The sequence below is a fragment of the Micropterus salmoides genome, unplaced genomic scaffold (assembly GCF_014851395.1).
Source record: "Micropterus salmoides isolate LMB-PRFRI ecotype aquatic unplaced genomic scaffold, ASM1485139v1 Ms_hic_scaffold_16, whole genome shotgun sequence".
Taxonomy (NCBI): Eukaryota; Metazoa; Chordata; class Actinopteri; order Centrarchiformes; family Centrarchidae; genus Micropterus; species Micropterus salmoides.
Window position 1 is genome coordinate 11,405,095 of NW_024040707.1, and position 12,957 is coordinate 11,418,051.

Genomic DNA, 12,957 nt, shown 5'->3' on the forward strand with positions numbered 1-12,957 from the left:
GAGTAAATTCATGTCTCTCATTTAAGTCGACAGAGTAACAACGTGGATGATTATCTAATAACAGTAAATAATTAAAGGGTTGATTTAGCTATTTGCCGTGGACTCTAGACATGATAGGAGGACAGACATTTAAAGCACTGGATGGGTATAATCTACCTCTCCGCCCACTCCCTAAACAGAGTGTAGCCCAGGCGCCATCTTGCTTTTGCCCATCCACCTCCTCTCTCAAGCAGCTAGGGCGGGGGCGCTAGGTGTCGCGTGTGTCTGAAAGGTTTTGGATTGGAGACGCCGAGAGAAAGGGCAGTTTCGAGGAAGTGACGGACGAGGCTCAGGGGACTGGTCAGAGGAAGTTTGCTCGATGGTGGTACCGTGCTGCTGAACGAAACTTTTGCCCCTTGAGCGCCAGCGGCACCGTGGATCGGGACGGACGAACCCAGCGGCGGAGGGGAGCTTTTGTTTCCTCGCCACCCGAGCAGTACTGAGGAGTAACTTGAGGTTTGGGAAGGGGAAAAAACAGGGGATCGCAGAGGAATTTCTCTCCCGCAGTAGCCAAGCCCCCCTTTTTTTCTGCTCTTGCCCGCGCCTCCCCCGATTTTCTTTCTGGGATCCGCGATGGGGAAGGAGCAGGAACTTCTTGAAGCGGCGCGGACGGGAAACCTGGCCGCAGTGGAGAAGCTTTTGTCCGGGAAGCGACAGTCCGCTGGCACCGGCAGCGGGTCATCCGGGACCGGTGGAAGCGGCAACAGCGGCGGGCACGGCGCCTCCTCTCACCCGCTATCCAGTCTGCTCAGGTAGGCTCTGGAAAAGGAACAGGCGGATGTAACTGAACGGGAGACAGCAGTGTTATTCCTTGCTAAATATTGTCTTATCATTCACTGTTAATAGCTATTATATCGTCACAGTATTTTAAATATTTTTGGCTAGTTACACAGAGTAACTTTATGCTTTTTTTGCATTGTCAAACAAACACAACCTGACCCTAAAACCAGTGCAGCGCAGAAGCAGTGGCATGCTTCTTTGTTAGCTCCCTGCTCTCTGTCCCTGCCAGCTGAAGCACTGTAATGTGCATAAACCGCCTGGCAGGTGATTGAACACCTAAACTACATAAATCTGCATCATAACAGCCCACGGCCTCTTTAAAAACTAATACACATTTATTATTAATTGCTTACATACAGTCTAGACTGAACACTCGCTGGTGAAGGCGGAGCAGAAAGCCAGTTATCAGAACCAGCAGCATTATTTAACAGTGTTATTTTATCTTTTATTTAACAGTGCCATATTTTCCCCCTTATTTTTTTTTTACTTGAGCTGCGTAGGTGTACGCTTGGCAGATTTCATGTCTATGAGTGGTCTCGGGGGGGAAGTCCTTGGTGAGGTAGACATGATTTGATGTGGTTTTTCACATCCATTTAAGACCTGCCATGCAAGGTTAGAAAGAATGAACTGCTCTGTCGAGGTTTTTGCTTGTGACGATGCATTTTGTCCCGCCCACTCCTCCTTTTAGTAGTTATGAGTTCTGATTTAGAGACACGAAAACAAACTAAGATCAGTATACAGTACCTGTCATCCTTGCCCACATGCCACCTGTGCACATACCGTAATAGTAGTAGTCGGCAGAAGCTCAGATTAAAATGCATGGAACTGATTGGGAGTGCTGGTGTACAGAACAGGACACATTTGCCTAAAATGGACAATTTGGCAATAGGCTCATTAGAAGATTGGTTGGACCTTCTTCTAATGTACCATCTATTTTACTGAGTTGAGTGAGGGGCAGCTGAGTAATATTAAATAATAGCATGCTCTAATAACTTATGAGTTTTGTCCTGCAGATCTTTATCTGAATTATAGGCTTACCACAACAGCAGTGTTGAATTTCCCATTGCTGAAACATAATGTTCTGAAAAAACATGATGCAGTTTCATAATGCATCCGAAGTTGAGGCAGCCATTGTGTTGTATGCAATACCAAAAAAAAAAAAAAACAACTTTGTTGTTGAGAAGAGCCTTCTCTTTAAGGCTACACAGTCTTTTATATGTCTGCCTTATAGATAAAAGCAAAATACAGCTTGAAGCTATGTTAAGATAAAATGTATGGCCGGGCAAAGTGCTGCATGTCAAAAGCATACAAGTGGCTTCTTTGCACCTTTGTTTTAATGTTGAGCACTCGCAGGTGATCGTCTGTCAATAAAAATATAATATTGCTCCTTTGGGAGCTCAGTGCCGGCCACCTTCATCTGAGGGTGTTACGGCGAGGCTCAGGGTGATGCATTGCTGTGTTACTTAGTGCAGACTGCACAATGTACTCAAGGTAATTACATTAAACCCGTCTAATCGGAAATCCAATTCCGAGATGTCATGCAGTCAAGGCCCGCTCCGTCTCTCCCTCACAGATGTGTGGGCGGACTGAGGAGCCCATTGTGTCATCTATTCTGACTTGAGCAATCAATGTTTGGCAATGACAGCTCTGGGAAGTTATTGGCTAGACATTGCAGGAAATGAATTAACCAGTGGTGTATAAACTTAAAAAGCCTGTTGCCCGTGGACACCTGAGCTTATAGGACAGGCTTTTTAGAATATAACAAGTTGCAAGATGACCACAGGGCAACCCCGGGGGACTGTTGCTATTGTGTATGACATTTGATTTAGTTTGCATAATCAAAATGTCAATACGTTTAAAGACATAACGGTAAATTACTACAGTTGCACAGGCTGTGGTTTGGTGTGTGTGTGTGTGTGTGTGTGTGTGCAGGTGTGTTTCTTTTATTTTTCCTTGACCAGAATTGCTTTGTAACATCGTCAACCATTGTTAGAAAAGTGCAGGCCTGTAATCCTGTTAGAGGAGATTTGATCTGTAGAATCTGGCTTTAGCAAATTTTAGCCTGTGTTGGCTGTGAAGTCAACTGTAGAAAGGGATGCATTATTTACACTCCCACTGCACTTCACTTTGTTACAAGCATGTTAACTTCTACGTGCGTGATAAAACATCTTTGTAACTTTAGTTGGTCTGTAGCCTAAACAGTCATTTAATTAGACGTGTTGTGTCTCCTGCTGTTTTAGAAGGATATTATTCCAAAATATCCACAAATAGTCAATAACAACTACCTGTTTAATGTTCAGAGTAAACCACAGGCTATGATCTAACCCATCATGCCCTTCATTACAATTCTTTGAAGGTGTGTTGTGTGTGTTTTCCACTAGATTTTTGCCGTTCTTGCTCTGGAATGGGGCGCATGTCAAGACTTGCAGTGTTTTTGTAACCAGGCAGTTGTACAGTGCTCCTCTGCGGAATGTCTCCTTTCCCAGGAGGCTGCATCCCATCGGTTGCCACGGGATAGACATGGACCCCGGCATGTTTAACACTGCCACCGCCCCAAACATTTGTCCGGTGGTGCTCCATTAACACCAAAATGAGCAGGGTAGGGCTTCCTGGAGTAGAAAGGTCACGGTGTAACATTCATTGTGCTATCGTGCAGTGGTGGTTGCAGTAGGGCCCCATGACCTGTTTTGATCCCAGAGGTCTACAGGAAGAGCTCTTCACTACACTTTCTGGCCTAGGTTGTCCAAACACGGGCAGCTGCTGCGGTCAGACCGGAGGTAAGACAAGTCCTTGGCAGGGAAAGTGCCTGCCCACTGAGGGGAAATTAACAGAGGAATGCATGGAGTTCTGGACGGACGCTCTGAGAGCTTAGCCAGATGAGGGCTCGTCTCCCAGCTTCACAGCCATGTCCTTTGTCCCACTGACAAAGCGTAGAATGATGGCTTTTCATATTCATATGAGTCCCTTAAGACCATTCTGGGCCTTTTCTGTACTTTTTAGTTTTACAAAGAAAATTGAGCTGTCATTTGGATAGAATTGGACCACCTATTTAGAGTGTCCTACTCATTTAGACAATATTTTTCTATAGGCTAATACAAGTGGAGCTTACAAGGCCTCTTGAATTCTCTATAACATGTTATTGCTCTCCCTAAATGCTAGTGAGGAAAGCATTTTTATCAGCGTGATGACTTGCTCAGCATTTTAAGAGGCTTGGGCACAACTCCAGATCATTCCATCCCATTACATCCACCATTTCTGGCTCATCCCAAGCTCACCCATGGTGTCAGACTGTGTGTCAGCTGAGAACATATCTGCTGCATAAGAACTAGCTAATGCTGTCCCTTTTTGAAAGCAAAATTTCTCCTAGAGCATCTCTGTTATTAGGATCTTTGTGCATGTAGAATTCACTGAGTGTGAAGGTGCACTGTAGGACTTGGGGTGGTGTGTCTGCAGATGACAGCCTCACAGCAGGACGCTGGCATCCTCAGTCCTTAGCTGGGTTTCATTGTAGCTACCAAAGTTCATGCAGACTGTGTCACTGCCAGCTGTTTGTGCAGGCAGACGGAGTTAACGAGGCGGTTTCTATCACTTTTACAACACTGGCAAGAGCCTCAGATCCTAGGTAGCTAAAAGCTGGGCAAACAGCAGATCTGGCAGTCACATTTCATCAATTGTTGACCTCTGAACTGCAGGAAACTGTAGCTGGTTCAACCCAGGAGGGAGCAGTGGTAACTAGGAAATCCAACACCCCCATGTTAGCATTCCAGGAGCATCTGAGTTTGGGATGCTCTCCATGATATGTTGACAGCCCATGTTTGTGTAGTCTGAGAAAGCAGGCAGAAAGGCATTTAGTAGCAATGATGAATTCCACATATGTGTGTGTCGGGGGTGGGGGGGGGGGGGGGGGCAGAAACCGACAAATATGTTATAGTATGTAGCCATTTTTACTTCAACCTAGTGGTGGTAGACTAAAAATAGCTTTCATCTAAGTGGGTCAGGGGTTTCTTGATTCGTTTGTAGGAAACTACAAGAAATAGAAATTAAAGGCCTTTCTGTTCGGGAGACCAGCAATGATGATAAAAATATGATAAAAATAAATACATTTTATGGCACTTTTCACAATATTGCAAAGTGCTTAACACACATTAGTGTCTCTTAAAGCTCTGGTTTCTAAGAAAGAAACCTCAAGGTTTTCATCACTCTGTGCTTCTTGTTGTAAAAGAAACGGAAAGTTGCCTATGTATGAGCAGGACAGCAACACTCATTTACTGATTCGTATGTATGTCTGTTTACGTGAACTCTGTTTCACCCCACTCACTGAAAACCTTTATAATAACAAAGGGACAAATGGAAAAGATAAGGCTGGTGAGGTTGTGGCGTATCTCTGTGTGTGGGGTCTGTTTTTGAACCCATTTGTCGGAAGAAGTACAACCACAACGTGTAGAGACGTCAGGCCCACCCTCTCAACTGTTGCAGGCCTACATGTGTGTTAGCCGCCTGTTAGCTGGCTTTTAGCAGCCCCCTACCCAGACATTTTTGTCTGGCTGGCGTCTTCTTTTCTCTCCCATTCTGTTGCTCTCAGCAGTCTTCTTGCCCACCTGCTGGGCCCACGCCAACCTCCACTCCACCTCCAAACTTCAAACATGTTGTGTTTGGAGCCAGAGTAATGGCACTGCCCTCAATATGTTCATACAGGAAACAAATGCCTGGATCTTTTTTGTGTAATTCCCTTTTCCTTCCTTTTGATATTTGTGCAAACCGTATAAAAAGTTTGCAGCAAAGTATTCTGGACTGGATTAGCCTCAACATGACTAAGCACATTGGCAACCAACTGAAACTGTGAAACACACCTACTTTCAGACACACATATCATGAATAAGGTGTGACAAATACATATCTTATGGTCACGAAAACTTAATAACAACCTTACAAAATGGCTGTGCCAATGTTAAAGAATGACTTTGCTGATGAATTTTGTGAGCAAACTGAGCAGTGTTTGCCAAAAATCTTCAACTGTGCAAACTAGATAAGTCAGAAGTTGTGTGCTATTTCAAGAAGTGGGTTGTCAGCATAAGTGAAAATAACTGCCTATCCATCCGGCAAGATTTTAGTTAAAATTATACATCAGCTTCCTCTTTCAAGCAAAATGTCCAGGGGATGCCTGTATGAAATGGCGAGATGTGTGTAGCTGTGCAGTGGCATCTGTCTTGAAGTCACTGTGGGAAATGCCAGCTTGTTGGAAGACAGGCTGTGACTGAATGTTTTTTCCTTTTTTTCTCACTCGTCTCTTTTCTTCTATATTCATCCCACCTTTTCAGCCAGCAACCAGTGTTTTCCATGGCTATCATTTTGATTCTGATTGGAGCACATGAGCACTGCCTTGATCATAGTCTGTGGGCCTACACAGTTTATTCACACCTCCTGCTGTTTATTCACACAGCTTTGTGAAATGCTCACCATGGCATGTTAATACACAATGAAGATTCAGTTGGGCTTTGTGCATTACAACTGTATTGGCAAATGAGCTGCCATATTGTCATCTTCATTTCAGTATTTTCTGTTCCCTTTTAACTGGAGTTGTTTACTGTGGCATCTAGGCATCATAGGATCTTTCAGCAGCCTCGTTAAAATGTTTATTGTCACACACTTCTGTTATAAAAAGATTTTATCAAGCATTGTTCTATGGATGGCAAATGTCTCAACAACTGTTGGATGGATTAGCAAGTTTGTACAGACATTCATGTCCCCCTCAGGATGAATTATAATAAATGTTACCTTTGGTGATCCCTTAACTCTTAATCTAACAGCGTCATACATTTTGACATTTTAAAATGTCACATTATCTGATACTGGCGACCTGTCCAGGTTGTTCCCCGCCTCTGGCCCAATGTCTGTTGGGATTGGCTCCAGCCCCCCCGCGCCTCTGCACGGATAAGCGGTTATAGATGATGGATGGATCGATGATACAAAAACTTGCAAAGCTAATGACATTCCCATTAGCTTCAGCTGTACATTATGTTTAGTGCTAATTAGCAAATGTTAGCATGCTTTTAATACACTAAACTAAGAGGGCTCACTTTATAAACATTATACCTGCTGAACACAGGTGTGTTAGCATTGTCATTGTGAGCATGTTAGCATGATGCTGGTAGCATTTAGCTCAAAACCCTGTTGTGCCTAAATGCAGCCTCACATAGCTGTAAGCATGGCTGTAGGCCATTCATAGCTATGTCACAGATTTGAAGTTTGTTTCCCTGTGCTCCCTAACTTGTAATACTCCTTCAGAACAATGCAGTACATGCACTGTCCATTTATCAGATCTGGAACAACCTGCATGACGAGTTTGCATACTTTAATAGAGTAGCAGAGCTTTGGTCCCAGCGTGGTATCTTGACAGAGCTCATTAAGTCAAGTCAGTGAGAGGATGCCTCAGCTGGCCTGGAGGACTCTGGCAGGTGCTCGAGTCTCTCTGCCGATGTTCAGTTTGGCTGTTTGGCTGCGGGGCATCTGGTTTCAACACCCGCCAGCAGTATGCATAATTAAGCCCAATTTCCCTGACGGTGGCTGACATGCGCCAGTCACTACTGGGCTCCCTGCCCTGGGCTAGACTAATCCCTGGCAGTGTGGCCATACCGCTAATAGGCTGCAGGACGAATCTGTTTATTTGACACCAGGTTCACATGCTCACCTGGGTTCTTATTTGCTTAAACCTAAACCTGAATTTTGCCTTGCCTATTCCCCAAGGCTACATGAATAAACATGGAATCATAAATCATGACTTTTGGTTCCACTGTAGGATACTGGAAAAATAGAAACCTTTACTCTGAATACCTGTGTTGTTAAATTTGCTAACTTGTTGATGCAAGTTGTGCACTAGAATAGTTGCTCTGCAGGGCAATGAAACTAGAAATTCTAGTTTGTCCTGATTGCAATATATAGCAAAAAAAAAGAAGAAGATGAATCCTTATGATATATGATGCATCCCTGTTTTTTTCTACCTGCTTACCTGTCTGACAAAGATCAGTGAATATGGATCAATTTATCAACTATGAACTGACCAATAGATTTAAAGGCATCAATAAACTTAACTTAGCTGATAGTTAAGTCACTTGGTGTGAGAATCATGGCTGCAAACCAAACTCCAGTCTTTTTTTGCATTGTTTGTGCATTTAATTACTGAGCTCCATGGCATTTGGACTTCAGAATAAAGCACAGTGGAGATTTATGTTTAAGCCCACATATTTTGGAAATGAGTGTCTTTAAAAAAAAAAAATATCTTCAGTATGTGTGACTAACATCAGTAGACTAAATGCAGAGAATACATGAAAGACAGGAAATGTTATTATCCTTCCTCCTGTCATACTGGCCAGGCTTTGTACAACACAGAATTACAGCCCCCCCAGAATCGTTTTCAAACTCCAGCTTCATCCCGCTGATATTCCCTCAGGGAAATTAAGGATTAGCTCAGCCTTTCAAACAGGAATTCCTCAGTAGGTTTGCATGAATGTGCCCCTCCCAAACCAAATCAACTCTGTTTTGCCCATTGCCCTGCTAAGGGCCTAAGCCCGGTCCCTCAGTGAGGTTGGTTGTGAGCCGTAGTAAGAGGATGAAGTGGATTGTTGTGCACCACTCTGACTCATGCCCTTGAGTGCCGTGCTGCCAAAATGCTCAGAGGATGTAACACTTGGACTGCACTTGCAGCTGCTACTACAGGCAGCTCTGCTTACAGCAAATTTAAACACTATGACAGTGAAAAAATTGAATGAGCAGACATCATGTTCACTTTGCATGCAGGTGGTTTTGATAGCATACCCACATCCCAGATTAGAGCTGCAATATTATTAAAATGGAAACCAGAAAGCGACATCATAGTGTGGCTTGGAATGCATTACACCTCAGCAAGGTTTTCTTTGGCCATGTGGCTGATGTGACACAATATTTGTCTTTCTTAGTGCATTTTTAGAACTTTTTGGCAATGAAGCATTAGTCATGACTGCTGAGGGGGAACCAGTGTGCTAAGGCATCATATATTTTAGCCTTTTTTTGATAACTTTGACTGTGAAAGGGAAATCTTGCAATATGTCTCATGATACATCTGACTAAATGGATTTTAAACCAAGCAAGATGGAAACATATTGTTTCCCAAGAGTCATTTATTTTAAAATCTGGACTTGAACTACTGTGTTATAACACAAGATATGATAATATTTATATTGCTGTGTCTTTAAAGCTATTAAATGTCCTAATGTTCACTTGCACAACATGACAATCAATGCAATGGAATCACAAAGTCAAGTTAGTAATGTTCCCAAACCCGTCTTCTTGTATTACTCTGGCAGTTGTTACTGCCCAATGCCTGTTTTTGTTCAATTGCGCAGTTCACTCTTCACTGTTCATGTTTATGTTAATTTGTTTATGGGGTTTTTGCTGTAAGCCGTTACATAACTCTTTATCTAGGACAGCAACTAGAGGTCCCTGTCTCAGTTTTCCCTTTTGATGTATTCAGTGTTCATGTACAAGACAGAGTTGCTGTAATCTTGACTATAAATTTTACTGCTTCTGGAGGAATGGAAAGGAAGTGTGTCTGTGTGATGCCTAAAGAGCTGACATAATCGTAGCTCACACATTTTCCCGCCTCACTACCAGAAATGTATCAATCTCCAGCATTTCTTCCCGCCACATTTTCCCACTCGAGTATTTCCTCCCAGCATGCCCTGCTTTTGATGTCCCATATCTTCATGGCTGCCTGGCTTGGTTAGATGAGACCCAGAAAGTCTGCTGTAAGAAATAAACGGCTTAGGTTATGACTAGTTTAGTGTGTGCATCCCTGTGTGTCTGAGCTGTGTCGGGCCCATTGTTCTGCAGGCTATAGAGCCCTCCAAGACACTTATTTAATGAGACGGCTCTGACTGTGTAATTGCAGGCTGCTCTATTACGGGAGATGTATTTTAGGGGGGCAAAATAGCCATTACTGCGACAAAACCGGGGTGTGTGTGTGTGTGTGTGTGTGTGAAGTCACACAGAAGCACTGTCGCTGATATCAGGAGGCTACGCCCTCTAGACACTGATTCGGTCATGGATCAATTCATATTGTGTCTGTGAGAGTGTTCAACTCGTGGAGCTGATGTTAAATTGTTTTTCTCTACGCTAAAAACATTTGCAAATAGCCATGTGCTGTTCCCGCCAAAGGCTTTATTCAGAGAAATTACTCACCAGCATCAAAATCAAGCCTGTCATAATTTATGAAGCTATCCTTCTTTCAAATCAGTAGCTTGCATTTGTTTTGAGACAGTTTTCTATAATATATCAAGAGCTAAGTAAATAGTAAAAAAAGTAAATAAGATCTCTCTTCATTTTCTTCATGTTCGCTCCCATTCATGAATGATTCTCTGTGAGGCCCACTGGTTTTGCTCCCATTCCCTTTCTGTTTGGCAAAACGACTGTGGTCTCAGATATTTGGTTCACTAGTGCTGGGATTTCCGTGTCACATGATTTATTTAGTATGTGTTAAGGTCTTTCAGAGAGCCTTGCATCCCAGCCCTGGCACTCTGTCTCACCAGACATCCTTTAGCTTCTTAAATGACTCCCTCCATCTCTCTGTCCTGCCCCCACCCTCTATCATCGTCCTCTTCCCCTCTCACCACAGAGCTCTTTGCAAATTAAAAGAAACAAACCAATCTCAGCTGACAAGCTGAGTTCAGCTCAAGTGAATGAGAGTGCCGCGCTAATGTTTGGCTACCTTACACTCTGCCCTCTTCAATGTTTTCTGGCTCTGTCCCAATGCTTTGTTTGTTGTTGCTCCCACTGCATAACAAAAGCCTATTCTGTTTCAGGACATTGCCTAGAATAATCAGGCTGAAGTTGCATGGAGTCACTGTAAACCAGACATAATTGGCTCATCTTAGCCGGTGCTCGGTGTGATAGTGTTTCTTTTCCTTCCTTATTTTCCGGCTCGACGCTGCTGCAGGCCTGTGCTTCTTCATTCCTGTCCTCTCACATGTTTCTCTAGAAAGAGAGAGAGAGAGAGAGTGCATGAATGTTCCCCCTCACCTGTGTGCAGGAGGGGTTGGGCTGTGATGTGAAGTGGCTGCCGTGAGAGACTGGGACCCTGAGTTAGCAATCAGAACAGAATCAGTCACACCCACAGTTAGACACTTTACAGAGGCCCTGTTTGTTTGGTGTGTCTGTGCTGTGTGTATTTTCTGCCTAACAATCCTGTCTACTCCTAACAGTATCTGGAGAGGCCCCAATGTGAATTGTGTGGACAGCACTGGATACTCCCCTCTTCACCACGCTGCCCTTAATGGACACAGGTAGATGTGATAAATATCTCCGGGAATTGGGAGAAATGCCTGTGTTGGAGCCTGTTTCAGCCCTTCTGTTAATGCCCTACATTAAATGAGGTCTGCCCTCACAGACAATTGTCCCACTGGGAAGATAAAGATATTGATTGGGTGTTTGCATAGTCTGTGTGTATTTCAGCGTGTGGTTTATGGTGTTAGCTTTTTCTGACTTGCACTTTCTGTTCCTTCATCTGCAGCGAGGTGGTGGAGGTGCTGCTACGAAACGAGGCCTTGACCAACATCGCTGACAACAAGGGCTGCTACCCTCTTCATCTGGCTGCGTGGAAGGGAGATGAACATATCGTCAAACTGCTCATTCACCAAGGACCTTCACACCCCAAACTCAATGAGCAGGTCTGGCGCCGGGGCTGCATATACTCTTATGTGTTTGTGTCGTGGTCTCTCTCTTCTTCCCTTTTAAGGTTTCAGTTTGGGTTTACCATGCTGATAATATCGTGAGTTGTGAAATGACATCAGTACTAAATTGTATTGTTCCTCCATCTGTTCAGAGTTTGTATATTATATGTGTCTGTGTAACATTTTTGGCCTCTTTTAAAGTAAAGAAAATGTAGGTTATAATCCTGAACGCTTTGCTTTTCAGCTCATGTGTTGACTTCTATTAGTTTCACAATGAGAGTTGTAATGGTTTAGTCAGCAGCCTTAGAAAGTCAGTTATTTTTCAACTTGGTAAGGAAGTCATTTTTAGCAACTAAATGCCACGTGGAGATATTTCAAATTCTTCTTCAGCATGGCATGCTCTTAACTGTATTTGAACATTGTAAATGTCAAAAAGATTGTGACCAGAGTTCATTAACATCAGCGCATCACGAGTCTGACTTCTACTGTGATACTTGAAGTGCTTTGACGCCATGCTAATGTGAGAAGTGCTTGTTTGCTAACCATTTTAACTGTTTCAACTCATTTGTTTCATATTTTGTTTGGTTGCTTACTGCACAGACGGCCTCCAGGTCGGCACCATCTCTGGGCTGTCCTATTTGGGATGTCGGAGAAATGACCCATTATGAGCTCCACATATGTAGCCTGAGCCATAACATTTTATCAAATGTGCCACCATCAAATGTAGCAATAGATGAACAAGTATATTTGTCTCATTTTGTGTCATTTCTCCCTGCCTGTTCATGACATCTGATTGTTCATTAACTCAACCTAATTTTTTTCTCATCTTTATTTAGTCAGACTCATTTGTGATCATCATTCATTTGTTCATTGCTTGTCTGAACCAAAGCCATTGGCCTATCTTCTCTTCCTCCCTCGCAGAGCTCTGTAAGCCATAAAGAGTTCAAACGCTGTGGGCCCTTTGACCCCTATATTAATGCCAAGGTGTGTACACAGTGCTGCCGAAACATTTCCTTTTGAAGTGCCTTCTTTGCTATGCTCCTGTGTTGGCTTGCTGTGCTTGGGGTTCGTTTGCTGCTGCTGCTGCTTGTGGGGCCACTGTGCTGCAGAGATATGGGGAGGCTTTTAATTTTACTGACTATCGATAGATCCCTATCCTCTGGCTTTTCCGCTCATGTTCACTTGTGATCTCCAACGTTTTTTGAGATGTTATGTTTAACATGAGTGACACTGCATTACAACATGCCCTCCACCACAGAAGGTAACTTTGCTACATGTTACAATATTGTTTTACCAGCCATACAATCAGGATCAGGAGTAAACTAGGTTTTAGAAACAATGCCAGAGAAAGTTCAGTCAGTGCTGGTCTTCTGAGGGCCACTGCAGGTGATCTGTGAGTCTGGGTGTTTTTTCCTGTGGTGCTAAAAATATAGGGAAA

General features: G+C 43.4%; 1 protein-coding gene across 12 annotated transcripts in view; it reads left to right on the forward strand.

Moving 5' to 3' along the window:
- The first annotated feature begins 196 nt into the window (after window positions 1-196).
- The window catches only part of LOC119905259 (ankyrin repeat and SAM domain-containing protein 1A-like), a 61,590-nt gene continuing 48,829 nt past the window's right edge, over window positions 197-12,957 (forward strand). For 4 of the 12 annotated variants that reach the window (XM_038722092.1, XM_038722089.1, XM_038722100.1 and 1 more), the window contains exons 1-4: window positions 198-791; window positions 11,052-11,132; window positions 11,360-11,516; window positions 12,441-12,503. In XM_038722092.1, the coding sequence (XP_038578020.1) occupies window positions 613-791; window positions 11,052-11,132; window positions 11,360-11,516; window positions 12,441-12,503 (480 nt within the window). In that variant the 5' untranslated portion in view covers window positions 198-612. Of the gene's footprint in view, window positions 792-11,051; window positions 11,133-11,359; window positions 11,517-12,440; window positions 12,504-12,957 lie in introns of all 12 variants that reach the window. The other 8 variants (XM_038722088.1, XM_038722091.1, XM_038722090.1 and 5 more) reach the window with 4 other exon arrangements.